The sequence below is a fragment of the Thunnus albacares genome, chromosome 1, assembly GCF_914725855.1.
Source record: "Thunnus albacares chromosome 1, fThuAlb1.1, whole genome shotgun sequence".
NCBI lineage: Eukaryota > Metazoa > Chordata > Actinopteri > Scombriformes > Scombridae > Thunnus > Thunnus albacares.
In genome coordinates, this window is record NC_058106.1 from 12,801,334 (window position 1) to 12,823,399 (window position 22,066).

At 37.9% G+C, this 22,066-nt stretch overlaps 3 protein-coding genes across 6 annotated transcripts in view; 1 reads left to right on the forward strand and 2 right to left on the reverse strand.

Annotated features, from left to right (window-relative positions):
* The window catches only part of LOC122968669 (potassium/sodium hyperpolarization-activated cyclic nucleotide-gated channel 4-like), an 82,011-nt gene extending 69,203 nt beyond the window's left edge, over nt 1-12,808 (reverse strand). Inside the window, exons 1-3 of one of the 3 annotated variants that reach the window (XM_044334181.1) lie at nt 12,720-12,808; nt 10,583-10,650; nt 6,231-6,902 (exon numbers count right to left, since the gene is read on the reverse strand). In XM_044334181.1, coding sequence (XP_044190116.1) covers nt 6,231-6,889 — 659 coding nt within the window. In that variant the 5' untranslated portion in view covers nt 6,890-6,902; nt 10,583-10,650; nt 12,720-12,808. Of the gene's footprint in view, nt 1-6,230; nt 6,911-10,582; nt 10,651-12,719 lie in introns of those variants that run through there. The other 2 variants (XM_044334262.1, XM_044334098.1) reach the window with 2 other exon arrangements.
* On the forward strand, nt 12,414-21,780 carry rec114 (REC114 meiotic recombination protein). Its single transcript, XM_044335557.1, has 6 exons — nt 12,414-12,786; nt 14,266-14,355; nt 18,338-18,421; nt 18,808-18,981; nt 20,102-20,167; nt 20,414-21,780. The coding sequence occupies exons 1-6, from the start codon at nt 12,703-12,705 to the stop codon at nt 20,576-20,578; spliced, it is 663 nt and encodes a 220-aa protein (XP_044191492.1). The 5' UTR covers nt 12,414-12,702; the 3' UTR covers nt 20,579-21,780.
* The window catches only part of nptnb (neuroplastin b), a 28,478-nt gene continuing 27,223 nt past the window's right edge, over nt 20,812-22,066 (reverse strand). For both annotated transcript variants that reach the window (XM_044335437.1, XM_044335349.1), the window contains one exon: nt 20,812-21,995. The gene's annotated coding sequence lies outside the window, so the exon portion shown is untranslated. The remainder of the gene's footprint in view (nt 21,996-22,066) is intronic.

A 22,066-nucleotide genomic window follows, 5' to 3' on the forward strand; every position in this document is an offset into this window, starting at 1 on the left:
CTGTCTAGTGGCAAGGAAAATAAATGTGACACTGAAATGTGTTAAAAGACGGAAAAAAAAAAACTTGAGAATAGGTTTTAGGTGACTAGTGTTGTGTATCCACCTGGAGAGATTATAAATTGATGTTGCAGTGCAGAGGATGGTGTAGCAGGAAGGACACACAACATTACATTTGTCAGGTGACCAAAATACATCAAGCATGACATGTGGCACTTAACAGAAAATGCTTCCAGCAGGCTTTCCCATTTTCAAAATGTATATGATGTCCAATCAATCAATATAATCTCACCTCCAGATTACCATCACTTTGCCAAGGTTAAACTCAGCTCTCTGCCTAATACATAAAGCTGAATTAAATGACATATCAGGAGAGGAGAAAAAAAATCCCTGACATGCAAAAAAAAACAAAAACAAAAGGCCATTCTTGTACAGCTGTGATCACGTCTCCTGATTTCACACTCCCACACAAGTGTGCCTGGTGAGGTCACGCGGTACCGTTCAATCATTCTGCCACTATGACAGGCAACCTTCTACCCACCGGCTACACACATCCTCCCTGGGCTCCCTCCATTAAATAAATTGTGCTGTAATAATCTCTTGGCTCCTAATATTCGTGGATGAGCACAGCAGCCTATTTTGATTACCCCACTTTCAGGCCCAGCCAGAACCATCTGTAATCCCCATGTTTTACCCTCACTAAATTAAAGGAGGAATTATTTAATGGGGACCGAAAGGAATAGTGTCATTCATCCCATGTACTGTAGTGTCAAATCTCCTTTTCTTCCACCTTCCCATGCAGAGTAGCACTATAAGACAAAAGGGCATGGTCCATTAGGGCACAAGCTAACACTTGTCTGGACTCCATTCATGCATCTTTTATTTGATCTTGCACAGATCTTGCAATGATCATCATTAAGATGTGCCGCACAAAAAACAAAGTAAATGGTGCTCAAATATCTAGGCTTTACATTCATCTCCTGCAGCTTGCCAGCACCTCACCTTGACCTTTGTGTAACTCTCACCCAGACTATGACTCCTGCCACCGCCACAAGAAGGGGAATCACCATTGCTGCACTCGTGTATGTGCCTCCATCTCATTTTTCAATAAATCCACCGATGGCAAGCCAGAGGCCCCACGAGACCCAAACAAATCAATAGCAAAACATACTCTCAAATCAACAGTAATCAACCTGACTGAAATAGAGAATGCTGTTATTTAATCTGATCCCATACGCTTACAAACATAATACACAGAGATACACATGTGCACACTCTGGTGCAACAACTGTAACTGTTCTCCTCAACAAAAAGCATGTAACTGTTAGTACAGAAGGTGCTAATGCTTGATAAGGACTGTAAATCTAAACCTACAATATTTAAAATACCTTAAAATAATCAAGTCAGTTTTATTTATATAGCGCCAAATCACAACAGAAGTTATCTCAGGGCACAGGTCTAGACCATACTCTTTAATTTACAGAGACCCAACATTCCCCCATTTCCCTCCTGAGCAAGCACTTGGCGACAGCTGCAAAGAAAAACTACCCTTTAACTGAAAGAAACCTCAAGCAGAACCGGGCTCTGGATGGGCGGCCATCTGCCTTGACCGGTTGATAATGGCCATGGGAATTATTTCCGCCACGTTTCCTACTAAATAAAAGTACAGTCTATGTATATGTAGCACAGCTATCATTTTATTTTTATACTAATTACAGTACACTTAGCTTTCCTATGCCATGTGTGTCTTCTGATGATGGATCTATCTGAGTCAACATAGCTATGCTAATATTGTGAGAAGCTGTACTTTTTTTTTTATTTAGGCTAATGAAGGAAATTTAAAATATTATGACACATTTTAGCAAGAGAATACAAACATCAAATCAGAAACTGGTTATATTAATAGGTATGTTACCTATTAATTATTAATATAATGTCATATTAATGTATTCATGAGCATAGTGCACATTTTCATTTAGTCTACATTTTGTTACTTCTCTTAAACTATATCAAAGCCTCAAAGTGCACGTCAGTGACTAGATCTGCTCTACTTTTCTTTAATGTATTCTCTGCAAAAAAAATAACAGAAACAAAATTGTAAGATGTCTTTTCACAGGATTTATTTTTGCCACTGTCTAGGTAAGTGTCTTCTGGGAAACAGCGCTGGATGTGCAGGAGGAATAAAAGGCTGTTGAAAAAGTGGACTTTGCAGAAGGATTCGCCTGACTGTTGCAAAGGGATTTAACTGATTGACAGAAACTGCAGGACAGCTGACCCCCCCTCTCTGATAGTGTTGGCAACATGGCACTAAAGAAAAAAAAAGGAGGGGAGGGGGCGCTTAATAGAGCCTTCAGTGCAAAAAAGTTCTAATGTGAGACATCTTCTTTTCTATCTCTCCAGGGAAATGTGGAAGACTTCCCAACAGATGTGTCCTCTGGGCTCTGAATCACAAGATAATTAAAAGGCACTTGACGATCAGAGGGCTGCATTCTAATATTGCGCCGCATCAATTGTCTAGAATTCCGCACAATACTGTTGCACTGATAGAATCCACTCAAAAGCCTCTATGCAAAGAGCTAAGCAAAAAAAATAAATAAATAAAAATAAATATATATATATATATCACCTGGTTTTTATCATGAAAAGATAGGGGATCCGTTCAGTGAAAGGGGTAACATTTTGTCAATCAAGCACTGAAATATTCTATATATCTTTAAAGGGGTAATAAGCATTTTGTGACTTATCAATCTCAGCACAGTTTATGGTACAGCGGTCACATTTTCTTTACAGAGGCATGTAAGCTAACAGAGCAGAGCAGATATCCAACAGAAGCATCCAGTGAGAGCAGGGAAGAGGGGACAGTAATCTCTGCCCCCATCATGTGTATTGTTCAACAATCCTATCAAACCCCCACAGATATTTTATGGTCCTCGTGTGCTTAAGGACAGTAAAAAATCTTCATTTAAAAGACTCCATACAACTCAGTCATTTTGTAGCAACGCTTGTCTCCTGTTTTTTTGATTTGTTTTATTTTGTTTGGGTGCTGGATGTCACCATGCAGCTAGCTCACTGACCACATCTCCTGACTGGAAAATTCTCGTTCAGAATCGAAGGAGGCTGTTCAGCTTTGGATCTGGAAATGAGGCTGTAGATTGGATTATGATGCCATTTTTAATCCGTCTTTTTCCCTTGCAAGATATTGCTCCTCCCCTGCTTCTTAGCGTTATACAATACTTGACAAGAGAAGATTTTGCTGAATTCTGGCGCAGTGATGACTCTGTGATTCCTTGTGACACTCTAATTTGAGCTTATAGTGCCAAAGCTTTGATGCAGACATGGGAATAAAACTTTTAGTCACAGCGACCCCTCTTCTTCTCCAGGCCCATTAAAAGATCCCTCTCATACTCCTTGTGTACTTTAATTACAGTCATCTTGTCCTGTCTCTGATCCTGATTTTGGAGGAAGTGGGCGTCCAAGTATCATGTTTCTCCTTCAGCTCATTAAAAATAAAATATGAGCTGTAACTCGTCTCAACATGCTGACATGACGTGCTATTTCTCTCCATCTAACATTAATAAGTGTGTTTCAAAAAAAAAAAATGCTTGAAACATTTTAATACTGATTAGGTGTTATACTTGTTGGCTTCCTGAGAGAAGTGGTTCAATAGTGGGTCATCATATTTAAATTTACTTGTCAATTGCTGCATTTATGTTTGCTTTTCTTTTCCTTGTCAGTCACGGAGAAACATAAATTAATCTTTTCATACAGTGATAGCCAAGACTACATTTTTCACTCTCCTGACTGAGTACCACGTCTGTGGTTTTAATTGTAGAGTTGAGTGATTACGTAATCATAGTATTGAGTGCTTGAACCACAAGCAAACCACTCTCAGACTGCCAAAATGGTTTAATTATGGTAATATACAGTATCCTCCCTCAGACCCCGAACAAGTGGGTGGCTAACCTCATTTTTTAGAGCACTTCTCTCTCAGTGCAATTTAATCTATCTATTTATTTATTATTTCCACCTCACTGAGAGAGTCACACGTGCGTCTCCTTGTAGCGAGCGCAGTGTGGAACAGAGCCCCGATTTCTTGCTCAAAGACACTTCAAAAAAATCTCTGCCCTTTCAGTATGAGAACAGTCTCCCCAAGCCCCAAATCACCCTCTCTCATGACATTTAACACAGTGAGTAAGAGAGCAGAGGGGGTCAGAGGAAACACAACCAGCTGGGAGGAGCATAACAAAAATGGCAATCTGTCTAAAACTTTGTCTCACCTCCTCATGATGACCTGCACAACCTGTGTGTGGATTTGGAGATAGTATGAGTGAATAGTTCTGTAACAGCAGTAAGTCTGATATCCACCTGCATAAGACTGTCTGACATGTGGTGTTACAAGAAAGCATTTTTCTTTTGTCTGCAAAAAACTCCTATTTGTGTTGCACAGATATTCCTCTTCTCTCTTGCTATCTGTCTACAAACAAATAGTACAATTAACAAGTTGCTTTTCATTCATGACAACTTAAGTCAACTAACAGACATGAGAGTCAATCTTAAATATAAATTCAACAGAAAACATCCAGTGTTGCCAGCAGTCACAGTACATTTCTCCCACTGGATAAACAGTCAGATAAATTGGTCTGCTCTCTATTCTAGAAAGTCATATTTAGTCTTTTTCACTGACACCCCGGGCCTGCGAGCAACTTGCACTACAACTCACATGTCTCTCAAAGTCAGACATCTTGTTCTTGGGGTAGAAATGACACACTTTTGTGGTAGGTGATAGTTTCTGTATCGTATGTCATTAGACAATCAAACACTAGGCAGGCTAGACAGGATTCAATGTCACAGACAAGGAGAAAATGTTACAGTATGTGTAACAATGACAATCCTGCTCTGTATCCTTTTACAGCAACACGGATGTCTCCATGTGACTTAAATGATAAGATGCATTGGTGAACTAAATGCCAAGGCTGACACAGCCTGTAATTAAATAGTTTTGACTGAATTATTGAACTACATGAAAACGTGATAATTTAAAGAAAAAAGACAAGGCTCATTACCTACCACAATAAACAGCCATGATATACAATTACTAAAATTTTGAGAGAATTAGAAGCTACATATGGAGCAGTCAATATAGATTTTTTTTTTTTCCAAATTTGATTTCACAGGATATATTTTATGTTGTTCAAGCCACAGCAGTACTGTTTTAAATAAACAGCTCAGTGACACCTCCTATGAAGTGGTTGTCTGAGATGCAAGTAAAGATGAATACATGCATTTAAGTTCATTAAGTCCAAAATCATAAAAGCAAGAATGAAGGACTTTAACTCCAATCTCTCTTAGCCGTTAAGAGCCTACATGTGGCCATGAATCAGATGCATATGGCCAATAACAAACTCAAGGGCACTAATGGAGAGAAGTGTGCAGGACAAGAAAGAAGAGCGATCATAGACTCTATGAGTCAGTTTTGCTGCTGTAGTTTGCCACAATGTTAAATGCAGATGTAAAATGTGTTGATCATTTCAAAATGGCTTTACAACTTTAACGACTAATCAAATTAAATTCCAATAAAAATGACTTATCCCTGTTCATTTTCAAAATACTATGTACAAAAGAAGAGAAGAAAGAAAGAAACTCAATGATGTGATGTGAAGGCCTCATCACTAACCCTAATCAATGGATAAATCATGTCCCCTAGCTGAGCATGTTTTCTCAAATAAAGGAGCAGAAACCCCTGAGGGGCTTCAATTTTGTATTCATTTGAATAGCATCTGCACAAGATAGGTAAATTGGCCTTATTAGTAAAGGATGTGTTATCTGTGGGTTGTTCCATAACACAACAGTGTGTCTACAGGCCTCTTGTGTATCCTGAAACTAGTGAATCTTATTCTTCTGCTGCACCAAGAACTCCCTTATTAATCTATCAAAATTGGTACATTTTGATGATTTTTCATAAAGCAGTAAAGTCAATTTATTACAATCATGGCCTTGGTAAAATGTGGCCTAATATTTCAACGTGTAGGAGTAGGATGTGTAGGATAAGTGATGAGGGTGCTATAAAGCTGAATAAAACGATGAATGGGCTGCACCAGAGATGATGAATGTACTGGTAAATGATAAACACACAGAGAAAAACATCTGAGCCTGTGCCAAGGCATTGATAGTAACGTGACGCTTTATTCTAAGCCTTTTGTTGTTCATGTGTAAGGTGTCTACATTTAGCCTACCTGAAATCACTGTAGGGGTGAATAATCCAAAATCCGGCGGATTTAACCCGCTCTTGTTCCCGTTCAACCGCTTTCTCACTTCCAAACATCCTCAGGGAGAACTTGTTGACCCCTGGCTGAAGCATTGCCCCAAACTGTCTGTGCATGAACCCAGCTTGATATAATCTCTCGTCGTCCGGCAGAATTTGATCGATGCCATCCAACTTTATAAACCCTGACTGCTGGTCTTGGGAATCATTTTGGGTACCTCCGCCACCGGTGGCCCCTTGCGCGCCTTGATCCGGCGGCCCATCACCGATGGCTCCGGGGGGGCTCTCCTCGCTCGGGGTGACATCCCCCTCGGTGATGAGGCGTCTCTCCTCCGCCGAGTCCGAGTCGTGCACATGCCGACTTGTGATGGACGAGAGGCTGCCTCGAAATCTCCGGCAATCTCCATTTGAGCTGGTCTTCATCGGTCTCCCTATGTCCGTCTCCATGATCACAGACTCCCCACTTTTGGTCTCCCCGATGCCTTTGCAGCTTCCCCCAGAGGTCGGCGACGGCAGAGGCTTCATCCTGATACTCTTCCTCCGGGTGTCCTTGTCTGCGTCTTCTCCTTCACCCATTATAGATGCTTTCTGTCCAATGTGTTGTGGCAAACTGTAGAGCCTTTTACGCATGGAGGAGTGCAACCTGTCCATTATGACATTGAGACACAGTGGAGAAAATTAAATAAATCCAAATTGTTAGGCTGTACTGTAACGATTATTGCCACCAGCCCAGCGCTCCCTATCTGTTTGTGAGAGCGATCAGTCTGGAGCTAATCTGAATCCCTGAAAGCCTGCTACACATGACATGGACCGCCGTGGCTCTGCTGAAACAGATGAGAGACACTCTTTTTCATAATTAGACTACCTGACAGTTTGCATATGTCCTCACGCACAGCCTGGGCGGTCCGCTTGGCCACTGCGTCCCCGATGTACATCTTTGTGTCGTTCCGACATTGTGCGCAAAAGTGGAAAAAACTGCTTGAAAGTCACCTTAGCTTGACATGTGAGGGACGTGCCGACGGACGGTGATATGGAGACGAGGGAAAGGTCATGCACAACGAAGGATGCTCTTCTCACCAGATATTTTGCCAGCTGCCATCAAACAACGCGACACAATCGTGCAAAAATACAGTAGAGCATTCCAGGGACCGCTGACATCACTGATCCATAGTCAGGGTGCGTTTTGGTGAATTGTGAATATTCATGATGCTGATCTATTGGGTTGCCATAGGAGCGAGAACTGCAAATAAGCTCAGCCCACCTTGTTTAAAGGGGAATGCTCTTCCCATTCTTAAAACGCTCTCCTGTTCTCTTAAGTTAAGGCTACAGGTAGGCAATGCAAGCTCATTGTTCAACAATACATGACTGTTGGCTCCACGTAGCCTGTTTGCCATCCCCACGATCAGACTGATCCACTGCGTAATTTGCGCACATTAAATGGTTCAAACTAGAATAGGATGGCCAATTTGACAAAGAGTGTCAGGCTTTCATTAGTTGGTTGAATTGCAGCTACAACACAGACCTGTAATGCTTGAAAAATATTAATATTTTTGAAATCTAAAATATGATTTTCTTCCCGTTTAGAGGAATACAATTTAGGCCACTTCAACGATTAGAAGATAATGCAATTGAGACTTACAGACTTATGTTTCGTTTTCCCCATCCAAATCTGTTGTTTGGCATGTTTCCTTTTCATTTCTGTCTATCTAATGTGGTTCAAATATAGACACACGATTCTGTAAAATTATGTGTAATAGCAGGGTCATTAATTTCCTCATCATTTCCACAAAAACAATCAGACATTTAAGTGAAAAAGGAAGGTCCTGAGTTAGGGGGCATGACAGTTTCAGTATTTGCAGATTTTGTTTTTCTGTAATAAATTTCAATAAGGTTGTGACAAAAACATCCCCCTTCCCAAGGAGGTCCACATGATGAGTTTACATGACAATTAGTCAAAGCTCACTTTATCAATGATTTTCATAGCAAAATGCTTGGCAAGGAAACATGGGAATAAGTAAGGATTTGTTTAGTGTAAAATCAACCAAAACAATCAATTTTCACTATTAATCTACTGTACTGTATCTTTGTCTTTAACTTATTAAAGTGATAAGAAAAAAATACTCACAAGCATACAGTAAGTGACTTATATACTAGAATGTTAACAAATAAAATTAGTTCAATAGATGAAATATTCTCACCGACAGATCCTCACAGGTCAGAATTTTAAATGAGTATTTATAATTGTTGAGCAGACAGACTTAGATTATTCTACAGTGGACAATGTTGCAAGTAAGTAAAATAATTCTCTGTCTAATGTGCTGATGTCAAATATAATCCAGAAAGCATTTCACTAATGAAAAATAGTTGGAAATAAATCTAATTTAAGAGTTATTGTTTACTGTGCTAATTTTGCAAAATGTCACAATATTTGATTCCCCATTTTGTAAGATGCCCCTTTCCAAAGTTTAATTAATGAACCCACTTATTGGCTAGATACAATGCCAATATGGCATTGGAGGGCAATAGGAGGGAAATAAAAAGTACATCTTGTGGCCCTCATCTTAAAAGGGGGCTCTGTCTCAAAATCTACTTGTAAGACTTTAATTATATTGTACCCACTTGTTGTAACATGCACACAGAAAACCTAGGGCAAGGTAGTACTATTCCATCATAGGAGTACTATAAGGCTGCATCCAACAATTACTTTCATTATCAACAGGTCTAACAATTATTTTCTTTATTGATTGATTGTTCAGTGTATAAAATGTCCAAAAATTGTGAAAAATGCTTATCATTATTTCTTGAAGCCCAAGTTAACATGTTAACATATAACACATTACTTGTTTTGTCTGAATAAAAATAAAAAAATGTTGAGTTTCCCATACTGGAAAACTGGAAAAGGGATTTCACTTCCCATTTTAGAAGCTGGTACCAGTGAATTTTTGGTATTTTTGCTTTAAAAAATGACCCAAACAATTTGTCACTTATCACAATTGTTGCCAGTTAATTTTATATCAATCAACTCATTATTTAATCAACAAATCATTTCAGCTCTAGTGTACCATTTATAGGGGGGATCAACCGGGGCCCAACAACAAACTTCTGCCCTGGGGCCCCCTAGGAGCTTAATCCGGCCATGTGTTTGAAGTAATTTAAAAACAGTGAAGCCATTAAATAGTTTGTCCACCAGAGAGCCCTGAAGAGCAGGTTTATTTTTCAGCTATTAAAGGACCAGTGTGTAGGATTTAGTGGCATCTAGCGGTGAGGTTGCAGATTGCCACCAACTGAATACACCTCCCCTCACCCTCCCCTTCCAAGCATGTAGGAGAACCTACAATGGCCGCGAAACTCACAAAAAATGTGACAGGCCCTCTCTAGAGCCAGCTTGGTTTGTCCATTTTAGGCTACTGTAGAAAACATGGTAGTGCAACATGGCGGCCTCTGTGGAAGAGGACCCGCTCCCTATGTCGATATAAAAGGCTCATTCTAAGGTAACGAAAACACAACGATTCTCATTTTCAGGTGATTATGCACTAATGAAAACATACTTATGAATATTATATTCCATTTCTGCCAAGTCCGTTCCGCTAGATGTACATTCTTCACACTGCACCTTTAAATGTCCCTCTTCCCCTGCCTTGGTCACAGTTATAAAGAAAAGAATTAAAGAGATCATTAAAACTGTTTATATCATTCCTTTGTGTAAAAAATGTATGGCAGCCTATATATTATTATTGGATTTTATAAACCCTCTGATATTAGTGTTGGCCTCACAATTCCAGTATCAGTACAGTTATACAATCAAGTGTCAAAGTGCTGAAGTCCTGAATGGTTACAGATATGGCTTTTGATTGACACTTATTCAAGACAAGAGTGCTTAATCAAATCAGTCATTCTGATTTGGATGTAAGGTAAAATTTTGAGTGATTTCAGTTCAGTTCTGTAGGCCTTCATTTTAATTAAAGACAAACCTTTGTGACTATATGAAACACACGTCATAGAAATACACACTCAATATGTAAAGTTAGTATTATCCCATACTGCACATGACTCTGGTCACAGTGCTAAACCGCCCCATATTTAAGAAATGTCCTCACTGCACACTCCAAATAGAGCAAACATTAAAACTTGGAGAATATATGTGGCCATACACTTTAGCACATTTATTTATTGTGTGATATGTTTTAGCCATGCTGACACTGTGCACTGAGCGTTTTTTCCTGTACTGACAACAAGTGATCATAAATTCAATTTATCCTGTTTGGTATGAAAGTCTTACTGAGCCATCAACATTTTCTTTCTCCCTTCCTTCTCATGTCCTACCTGTTCTGTGCTGTGCCTGTGACTAATATTGTTCCTCTCTTGTTAGTCAAGTTGGCTCCTGGCTGGATCTGAGAAGCAAAATAAAACATTAGGGAAATCATCAGACAGGATGTTGGATGCTGTGAGCCAAACATGGTACTATCTAGTCAGTCCAAGTTTGTGCTTCTCATAGTATCATAATTTTTGCATTTGAGACTTTTAATAGATGACTACATCTGAGCCTCTAAGATGATATAAACCCTTTAAAAACATGTTATTTGACAACACTAAACCACTGTTTGGAGACATTTCCTGATTCCTCAGTCTTCTATCTGTTTGGAAAGATAATATTCCATCTGCTGCTGCTGTGGCAAAAAAATGAGTTGAAATTTGGGAAACAGGAAAATCTCCTTTCCTGATTCTTTGAGAGAAAGCAATCCGAAGGCTCTGAAGTAGAAAGGCCATGGGATATTCCATGCAAAAAGTACAGATCTGTGAAGGACTTTCGGTTAAAAAATAAATCACTGGCAGAAAGAGGAAAGGGAGAAGAAAGAACTATTATTACCACTATTGGCTGTTGAAACCTTCAGGTTTCTGGGATTTACAACCTTCCAGGACCTGGTGTGTAGACATCAACATAGACTCCAACATAAAGATGACCCAGCAGGATGTATTTCCTCTTTCTGCACTGGCAAAGGAAGTACACCCTTCCACAGGAGCTGCAGATCTAGTCCCACACAGCAATTATTAAAATCATTAGTGCAAACCCGCCCACCTTCCGGGACTCCTCCTGAGTCAGAATTCTTCAGTTTTATTACAGTAAAAAAACTTCACTTGTAACTCTAACCTCCTCTTACAATATGAAAGATCAAAGACCCTCATACAAAGAGCAGACCACAAACACAGAGAGCTCTGGCAAAAAAGTGCACACTCTGGGTGGATTATTTTGTAACGTGAACAGAGTAATTCTACCGTTTACAATAGTTTATAAAATAGCTGCCACTGTGATAACTTTACCAGAGTTGTAAAATCCTGTCTCAGCTGTAGTGACCATTGCATTGATAAAAGTGAATGGACCCTGGACTAGTGACTGAATAAACACCGGAAACAGACATTAATTGTCTGTGAACATTAGAACAAAACCGGTGACTGTGGAAAAGGGTCAAACCAGGAGTTAGGCATCCACATCAATGTCAATGACCATCAACAGATACAGTGGTTACAATCTGCCCCCCCCCCCCCCATTTATATCCACCTGTTATCATTTGACTGAGGTTCCACTATGAGGTCACATGAGCCAGCTCCATTTCCTGAAGAATGCGAGAGATGTGGCTAAAAGCCCCCAAATGCTAGTAAATGGTAAGCGGAGCTTTGATTTGGTTACACAGTTTTGTGCCAAAACAATATCACATTTTCGTACAGAGTATATACATTATGATGCAATATAACCATGGTGTAATATGTACAAAATATTCTGTTGCTGTCAATTAAACAGGCTGTATCTACTGTACGCATCTATAACACATAAAACTACTAAACTACTTCTGTAAATAAAGTTATTAGGCTACTTTATTAATTTATCCATACAATATGCATTCCAGCATCCCTTGCACTGCCATGCAAACTTACACAATATATATATATAGCCTAATAATAATAATATCAGAGCTGCAACTAACGATTATTTTCATTATCGATTAATTTGTCAATTAGTTTCTCGATAACTCGATTTGGTCCAGAAAAAAATGTCAGAAAATGGTTGAAAATGATGATCACTGTTTCCAAACATATTCCGTTTACTGTCATAGAGGAATAGAGAAACCGGGAAATATTCACATTCAAGGAGTTGGAATAAAAATTTGGACATTTTTTTCTTAAAAAATGACTCAAAACGATCAATTGATTTTCAAAACAGTTGGCGATAAATTTAATAGCTGACAACTAATCGACTAATCGTTGCAGCTCTGAATACTATTATCTATCTATCCGTCTAAGGCTGGCTAAAGCATATTTTGTTATGTGTCTGAGTAAAACAGGAACGTGCTGATTCTGCGCGCCAGTAGTACACAGGCTCGGCTAACAGTTACACTGTTAAATTAGCAGATTAGTTTACCAGAAAAAATATCGATACATAATTGGAAATGGCCAGCAGTCTTACATGGAGGTTAAAGCGCTATGGCCGTTTCATTCCAGGCTCTACAAAGACAGCAGGCAGACCTTGGAAGGTAACTCACGTTCACTTTACAGTTGTTGAGCAGCATTATGCTAACTGGCTAAAATTAGTTTTCTCTGTTTAGCTAGCATAGCGTTAGCATATGACATTATAGGTACTCTTACATTCCAATGAGCCATAATTTGACAGCTAATAGCTGCCGTCATTGCAGGTGTATTGATTATACTATTACTGTGTGCACACATGAAATAAAGCTGTCTTCAGAAGTTCTTAAAACACTTTCACTTTGGACCTAACTAACCGCTGGCTGGTAACTTAGTTGTGCCTCTAATGAAATGATTGTAGTTGAATGTTTCTAAGCTAAGCACAAGTTATAGGTTTGTTTGTTTTTTCATAAAAAATAACTTCCTGATGATATCTCTAGAAGTATCAGTACAGTAGAAGCAAAAAGGCCAATATTAGGTACAATTGAGCCTGTAAGAAAAGTAGGCTAAATGTGGTCTCTCTGCATGGAAGTGAGGGGATTCATTCATATTAGAAGCTAAATGGAATTTAGTCCTTGTTAATTTAATTATTTAATTTAATTTGATTTATTTAATTGTTATTTATACGTAGGCTTTTCCTGCTGTGACATGTTAAAATGATGAAAAGTGCTTATTCTAAATGACATACTTATAATAAATAGATAATTTGATCATTTTTTGGTAATAGGTAAGTGCAATAGGTAAGTTGCATGTTTCAAATATGTTTTACATGAACACAAATAAAAATGAATACATTATAAATCTATGATCATAATCCCAAGTGGCAAGTAAACTTTGTTTCAACAGTTTAAGTACTACTATGTGGAAGACTCCTGTAAAATGCCCACAAATGTCACACATTATCAGGTGTTGTGCATTTCATAGTCACCAAATGTTTTTCCTCACCCTGTCATTCAGCTCCAACTTGCTATCCATCTGTGTTGAGTGTCAAAATAATTTGGGGATTTAGTGATATGTAACAAAATCAGGCAGTGTAGCTGCAAGGATTGTAACTTTGTCCTCCATTAAATGCATCAGACTCTAGATGGCAAGCTAGAGCTGCATGTTCACAGAGAAGACTGTGATGAAAGGATGTAAAACATATATTTCAAACTGTTCATTTAAACCTAGTTTAGGGCCTTTTACGCTTCACCCATAGGACTCCACCACATTGCAATATACAGTCCTAGGGCATTTGTTGACATGGAATTGCATGGTTTTAATTAAAGAAGATTATTCCAAACACACATGATCTACATCCAAAAGTGCAACTTTAACCAACTAAAAAATGTTAAATATACTGTGCTTAATTAGATGGGCTGTTAAACCATGTGCTCAAAATGACATAGAACATATAGAAATGTCTAATTCAGTACTCTTGAACTGCTCATTTACACACATCAGTTTTAACCAAACACCCTTTAAAATGTATACAAAGATCCATCATGAGTTGATCAGGAAAACTCATTATAACTTTGCACTGACTCATTTTCTCTTTTGTTCATCAGGTATTTGAGGCAAATGGCAATGAACCCGAAATTGTCATCACAATTGTGGAATATGGATACTTGTTGGTATTGCAGGGACAGGAAAGCTTGGTAAGAAGACTGTGTAGCAAGATTGATCGTCTTAGTGTTATGCTGTTTAATTTCCATGGATAGTCCTTTACAATGAGCATGCAGCACCTTAAAGCCCCCCTCCACTCAAAAATGTGTTTTTCTTCTTGTTTCTTGATGAATCTTCGAGCTTCACTGTGTGGAATGATGTGTGTGCAGAGTTTGACACTAGAACGTTGTTTTCACATTCATCTGTGCTCACCTTGAGTCCACCTTGAAGGGATTATCTTATAGCCAACAGTTAAACGTTTGAAATGAAAAATATTTGCAATGTGGTAACTGTACTTTTTTTTGAGGAAAAATATCAGACACACATTATTATTCTAAGCAGAGTATTTTGATATTTGTTAAAACATATCTGGAGGGGATCTTTAAGACTCAGCCTTACTTTCCAGACGATGGTACACTGTATGTGTTGATTAAGGTGTATTGGGATGTATGTAAGTGGTGGGAAGGCCTAGTTTATTAACTAACTTCTTTCTTTCCAAAGAAGGCATGCAGCAAGAACCTATTTTGAGAAAGGGTACCCCATGAAGGGTTTGTTTGTTTGGTTTGTTTATTTTTTTTGAGAATGGTTCAGAGTAACAATTACTGTCCCATCAACACAGTGACTAGGGATACAACTTCAACAAAGATACATGTTAAATCCCTGTGTGAAACACATGACTGTGATCCTCCCAAAGCCAATAGTGGGAGTTAGCAGTGACAAGGACTGTACATTTCATTTTGGTTGGAAAGGGGGGGGTGGTAAAAAGACTCTATTGTAGATTAACATATGACATGTTTTATTTAAGATTAGTATTATAGATTAAAATAGGGTTGTCATCAAATGTGGGTCTGTCTTCAGTCACATGAATATATAGAAATCATCAGTTTATAATTGGTTTAGTGGTTCTGCAGAGTATCGTATTGTGTTTATTGGGACAGTGTACAGTTTTTAACATAAATGATGCACTGCACCAGAGTTAGCTCAATGTAGTCCCCCACAATCAAAACATACAACAGCACAGCAACAAATAATACAAAGCAAAAAACACACGGAACACATTATACAAGATACAAAATTCAAAGCTATACACAATAACACATCACATACACTCACAGTCTCAACCAGAAGTCAACAATACAAGCATGTCAAACCAAAAGCAAGATTATTTGAGAAGACCATGAGATCAAATCCAGACTCCATGGTCACAGAGCTGAGCAGCCTTCAGCAGATTCTTCAGCCTGGTTCTGAATGCACTGATTGAACTGCAGGTACATCTGCAGGGTACATCAATTCATGTTGATATTCACATGCACACTTCCAGCTCATAAGACCTCATCATTTTGACACTAGACTGTAGTAGATGTTAGTCCATGAAACACTGTGTTGCATAGGTATTGCATTGCACCTTAACTTGAAGTTCTGTAATTTGAAAAATAAATTGTGGCTATAGGGGAATTGCTTGAAATCATTTAAGGCTGCAGCTGCAAATGTCATGCTCTGGCACTGGCAATTTATAGAACATCACAGTTGTTATAATTGGTTGTCCTCCCCCTTATGGAAGAGACACTGAATATTATGAATCATATTAATTATTACATTAGTAATGCTGGTTTCAAAACGACATTCCCAGGTGGGACATCTATGATCTGCCACTCTCTTTGAAGTTTGTACCTGTATTATCTGCCACTAAATTATAGAACTGAACAATAATCTATATGTTAATTGGAATATAGTGTGTTTACACAGTATGTAGTGGCCTTTTTTTCACCATTCACATGATGGCTAAAGAAAAAATGCACCTTTCTATCTGTAGGATGTTAAACAGTAACAAAATCTGCTTTCTAGATAAAAGGCTTCCATGAAGGCCATATGAAATATTCTGCTGAAGAGCTTGACATTTCTACTCAAATCTGATGGGACTTGACTGGATTGTTTTGGTTAGGTCAAGCCAAACGCCCCGTCAGAACGTTTAGGGTACAGGTTAAAAATCATTTCATTTTTAAAAATGTGAAAAGCCAAGTACAGGCTCAGAAAATCTAAAACCAACTTCAGGCTTGGTTCAGATTTTGATAGAAACATTAAGGTGGAGTCAGGTTGAGCATGAATTTACAAGCCTTGGTTCAATTCATATTTTATATGCCTCATGGAGTTGACAGTAGTTTCCTATTCCTGTATTGGTTTGTTGCCAAGATTGGCACAGTAGACATGTACATCTCAACTCCACAAATAGGCCAAGACCAGTTGCAGACATCAGACATCAGGAAATCACTAAAGTCACCACCACAAATAATAGTAATTTAGGAGGTAACCGTTATGTATAGGTTTGTTTAACTGTAGAAGTCTGGTTAAGCAGGTAAAATAGTAAAGGTAAAGTTATTGTGGTCTTTGGACATAAAAAGTTAGCTTGCTGCCCTGCAGACAACAGAAATTTGAGGGACTACTCAATGTCTCGTTAATGGAGTTCTGGCAGGAGACACTGCTATCTTGCTGTGCCAGGGTGCCGAGCCAGACAGATATTCAGGTCAGACTGCAGAGAGCTTTCACCAAGGATGATAGACTGGTCTATTATAGATTGGTGCAGTGAATGCTCAGGAACTTTCAATACAAAGAGCTTAGGCCTATAGGCTACATGATAAGGTCTGGAGGAAAAACATTTGAAACAAATTGTCTTTGAACACAAGTGAAATCTGCTGTATTAAAGAGAATCAAGGGTTTACTGAGGATCTCCAGTGCTCTCCTCAAAATACCTCAAAAACAATCCTGACTTCATCACCAAATCAGTCATCTTTAAATGCATATACTGTATATCTTGCATGCAACAGATGGGTGGAAAAAAAAAACTATGTAAAGTGTCTTAGTAAAGTGTTGGCTCACACTAGCTGCCAGAGCAGCCTCGATGCTTCTTGGCTCGGGAGCTCTTCCAAAAGATACTCTATCATTCAGTGTTTTGATGATGTTGGTGAGGAGCACTGTCACACACGTCGATCCAAAATCTCCCATGTGTCTAAGTGCTGGTAACTGTGAGACCACAGCATGTGATTCACATCATTTTTATACTTTAACAAACAGAGCCATTCAGACTGTTTAGTGACCTCTAGTGCCCTGTATGGAAACATGTACATTTATTAGGCCTCTCCACACATTTATTCAGGTTTTTTCTTTAATTTGTCATCTAGCTATATATTTTGTGTTATAACAAACAGTAGTTAAGTTAGCATTTTAATAAAATAAATTCATACCCAAGACTGTGTTTCCCTAATTGGTAATAAACCATTTGACTGTCCCACAGAAAGTAAAGCTTATCCATAAAAGTTAGGAAACCTAATATATTTACTTTTATGTTTATTTCCACCATTATGGTAACTTGCTCTCCAGCAATAGATTTTTTTGTACTACAATCAGAGACAGCTGAGATGATTCTCCCAAAAATTCCTAAGTATGATGCTGCTATGAATACAAAAGTGTGTTTTATTAACATTTTTAAACATTTATCTTTTGGAACAGTGCTGTTTTTTCCAATGAAAATCCTGTTTATATATCTACATTGAAAGTGTCAAAACAGTCAAAACAAATGTACTTATTAAGCACATTTAACAAAATAGGCTGATCACAATATTAGGCTATTGTTTGAAGCCTTTTTACATCTACTGGTTAGTTGCATGTGTGGAAATGCTTATAATCCTCAAAGCTGAGACTCTAAGGTTACTGAGTAAATAGAGACCCCTGCAGACAGTTTTAGGTAACTATTTTTGTCCAATCAGCTTGGTAAAAGTAAAGCACTCTCTTCTGTCTAGACATGTCATGAGTGGAAATAAAGCTGTTATATTTGGCTCAGCAGGATGGAGGATGACTCTATATTTTTAAAAAATACCTGAAATGTTTTTTTTATTTGTTATCCATCAGATAATCTTGCCTATGGGTAAAACAGATTCCTTTTGTGCCTGCTAAAAGATTTATTCTCTTTGTCTTTTTAAGGATACAATTCCTCTGCTCCATGGCTCGGATTTTATCAAAGTACACCAAAAGACTGATAACCTGATGTTTCGATTTACTGTGAGGGTGAGTTGTGAGATGTATTGCAATCCCAACACAGTAATATTTTCTCAAGCTTCTGTCTTAATTCAAGGTTAAAACTAGAACTTATTTAAAATGAAAACCAACAAAACTAATAATACTGTAGGTTGGATTATTAGGTTTTTTATAGTTTATTCAGGTGCTGTGATGAACAGCCTTCTCATACTGAAATTATCACCCTGATAATTTGCTGTTAAGTTTAATGCGCAGGCTTGAGTTGCCTGATTAGTCTCTTTTTTATCAAACCCTTGGTTTAAATCTAAATGAGATGCTGATTTCACAAAAGCAACATACAAATCATAGAGTGTGTTTTTAATTGGGACAGTTGGGATTGACAGACACAGATTGAATGTATTTGTGGATTTCTGCAGGGAGAGAGCCGTATGATAAGGATGCAGTTTGATGGAAGTAGCAGGGCAGAGGCCATAAAGGAGTGTTCAAGTGCTGTGGAAAAACTGATGGAGTACCTGCCTGTCACCACTCAGGATGATGCCCCACCGCCCCTTAATCAGCCCCCCACTGAGGTCTCTGCACCGTTGATACAGGTTGCCCATTTTACAATTCAGTAAATACAATTTCTATATTTGTAATCAGCACCAACACACAGATCAGATGCTTGTACTTTTAAATGTGTTGCCCATAGAAATCCCCAAAATAGGCCTATGACATAGGTGGTAACTTGAGAGCCTAGTTTGTGGATGTATCAAAGACCTACTGCATTTTTCTTCCAGAGACACTGATCATACAATGTAATTATTAATTTGAATGTATTTTGTAAATTGTACATTTAAAAATGTAAATATGACAGACTGTAAAATTACATATTTAACACTATTAGTCATTGTTCATTGCTTAATTAACAGTATTGTCACAATATTGTGGTCAGCTTCATCAACATTCCCCTCACTAGATGGTGCTATTTACAATACTGTCATATTCTTAGAGGTGACATTACAACTACAGTAGGTGGAGTGAGATAGACTATGTACTGTACATGAATCATTAGCCAATCACAATAAAATATATGGTGTAGTACAGTAAGCCCCACCCCAAACACACACACACACACAGACAGGAATGTAGAACAATAAAAATGAATTTATAAATACAACCATCAGAATGGCATGTCCCTTAAGCCACTGAAGAAATTAGTTTGTCATATTGCCTTGAACAGTCAAATTGTTGATTATGAACACAAACATTTTTGTCCTAAAGCTAAAAACCAACAGCAATTATGCAATCAAAGCATTTAACCAGCTGAAATTTTTACTCTACAAATGACACAAGGATGCTCGACGCTGGTTTGGACATTATTATTCAATTGTGCTTTAAGTCAGTAGGTCTCTTTTTTTTTACTTTGGAACTTCAAAACACTCAAGCTTAATGGTTGATTAGAAATTGGATTCTGATCTTCGATCACGCTCTTCTGGGCTTCACAACATCTAACATGAAGGGTTGAGAAAGAAATGGACTCTGCCATGGGGTTGAATGTGACCTTTAGCGTACAGACACACTGAAGGAGTTCACAGTGAAGATGAAAGGGCTTTGAGGGGTGGATATCTTTCAATTAGTAATGAAGCCATTGATTGGCCTCTTAACCCTGTGGTGTCATGTCGTGTTTGTCAAATCTTTTTTCTCCTTTTGTGTGTAACCCTGTGTCATCAGGGAAAGGCTGTGGGAGTTGAGTCTGAGGTTGTCCAAGGATCATTGTCAATCAAGCGTCTTACCCAGGTATTGATTGTTAAGTGAGCGTCAGTAAACAGTGGGTCATCTTGAGCTAAAACTAACAAAATTAAACATCTAATGTACAACATTAATTGTAATTTTGTTTTAAGTTTAACCAAAAAGCATAATGTTTTTATCGATTCTTATTGAGGCATAGGTACTTTTCTTAAATGACGAATACTAGCATAAGACTACTCAATTAACAGTTTTTTCTTTTAAATGTCAATGAAGTATTTTTTTGTTCTTCCACAGCACTTCTTGGGAGAGAATGCTGTGACTTTGCCTAAAGTATACCAACATGGTTCTTTGGCACAAGGTGATTTGGAGCCCATCCTGCGTGTTTGTCTGCTGGATCCTAGCTTTCATGCATTTGTGGAGAAGGTGGAGGGGGAGCTGAGGAAATTGCTTCAAGAGTGAAGAATTGGAACAACAGCTGAAGGCAGAGAGGTCAAGTGAAATGTTTTTTTTTTTATATATATTTATATATATTTACAGTATGTGTAGGAAGTGCCTGGTGGTGGTGGAGGTTTTGCTTGCTGTATTGCCGATGTTGTTTGAAATGTTCTTTCACACTAGTAGTCATGATATATTGCCTGAAGAGGATGCATCCAATGGTACTGAATATACCAAAAAAAAAAAAAAAATCTGGGTTCATTTTTAAACCTTTTATTCAGAAAAAAATATTGGTCTCACTATGTTTGATCGTGGCTATATACTCTGGTCCCTCTGTTCCCACCTTAATGCAGGTCCATTTCCACCGCAACACACACTGATACATTGTATTGAAAGAGGAGTCATGCAGCTACAGCAGTGAATTTTGCTATGCCAGCTTCCAAGTGATCCCACAATATTAAAGCTTCACTGAGTAAAACAAACTGCCCTCCATATATCTATTTAAGAATACATATTGCATAGGATTATAGCCATGCTATACAGTTAAAGAGAAAAAATAGAAAATAAAAATCAATTAATGAAATTGGGAAATATAAAAAAAATAGTTCTTTCACAGATTTCCTATCATTTGAACACTCATACTGCAACATATACGAGACACCTAAGTTACTCTCAAAAGAAAATAAAAATAATACACATATTTTTGTTTTGATAGTTAAACACACAGTAGTCATTTTCTGTAATCACTCTCAATTAAATGTAAATACTGCCAGTCATTGAAGCCCTTGCTTCACAATAAAAGTTCTGTTAAAAGTGGACTTCTTGTCACAAAATCAAACATAGTTAAATTACAATGATATGCTGTACAAATTTTCAAGAAGAAAACTATATATACGTATATATATATATAATATATAACCAGTCAAAAGTTTGGACACACTTTCCCATTCACTTGAATGAGAAAGTGTGTCCAAATCTTTGACTGGTGCTGTATATATATATATATATATATGATAAGGATGACTCCATAAAAAAGGTAATTTTGGATGCAAAAAAAGCCACACGAGGGATAACAACAGAAGATGTCTATTCTGAGTATCCTATTGCGTAATTATCTTGCATGCATTGTACATGATATGTAATACAAAAGGGATCACCTCATCTGAGGACCATGATAAAATGAATAAAGGAGACATCAACAGCACATTAAAAATGTGTACACCTTTGTGGTGGTTTTTCGTCATTATTCGTCATCCCGAAATCTCCATGTAAGACTGAATAAGGCATGCTTAAGACAGCCATTATGTTCTTTTTGTTGCCAGTGTTATGCTGATATTGTTTCTCATAAAATGAGACAAGATATGCTTTTTTCAAAACTGCCTGGAGCTCTATCCACCTCTGATGCCTTCATGTAGCCAAAAATGCAGTTTAGCCATCTCATCTGTGAAGGAAAAATCAAGAGAAGGCGTGACTATGGATAATCCTTGCAGTGAGTTCTATATTTAGCCCCCA

What these genes read in the sequence shown, in the direction of transcription:
- rec114 (XM_044335557.1), top strand. Translation starts at nt 12,703, where the DNA reads ATGGCCAGCAGTCTTACATGGAGGTTAAAGCGCTATGGCCGTTTCATT. An exon ending in TGCAGGGACAGGAAAGCTTG is followed by an intron (nt 14,356 to 18,337) that starts GTAAGAAGACTG and finishes TGTCTTTTTAAG; the next exon opens with GATACAATTCCTCTGCTCCA. An exon ending in TCTCTGCACCGTTGATACAG is followed by an intron (nt 18,982 to 20,101) that starts GTTGCCCATTTT and finishes CTGTGTCATCAG; the next exon opens with GGAAAGGCTGTGGGAGTTGA.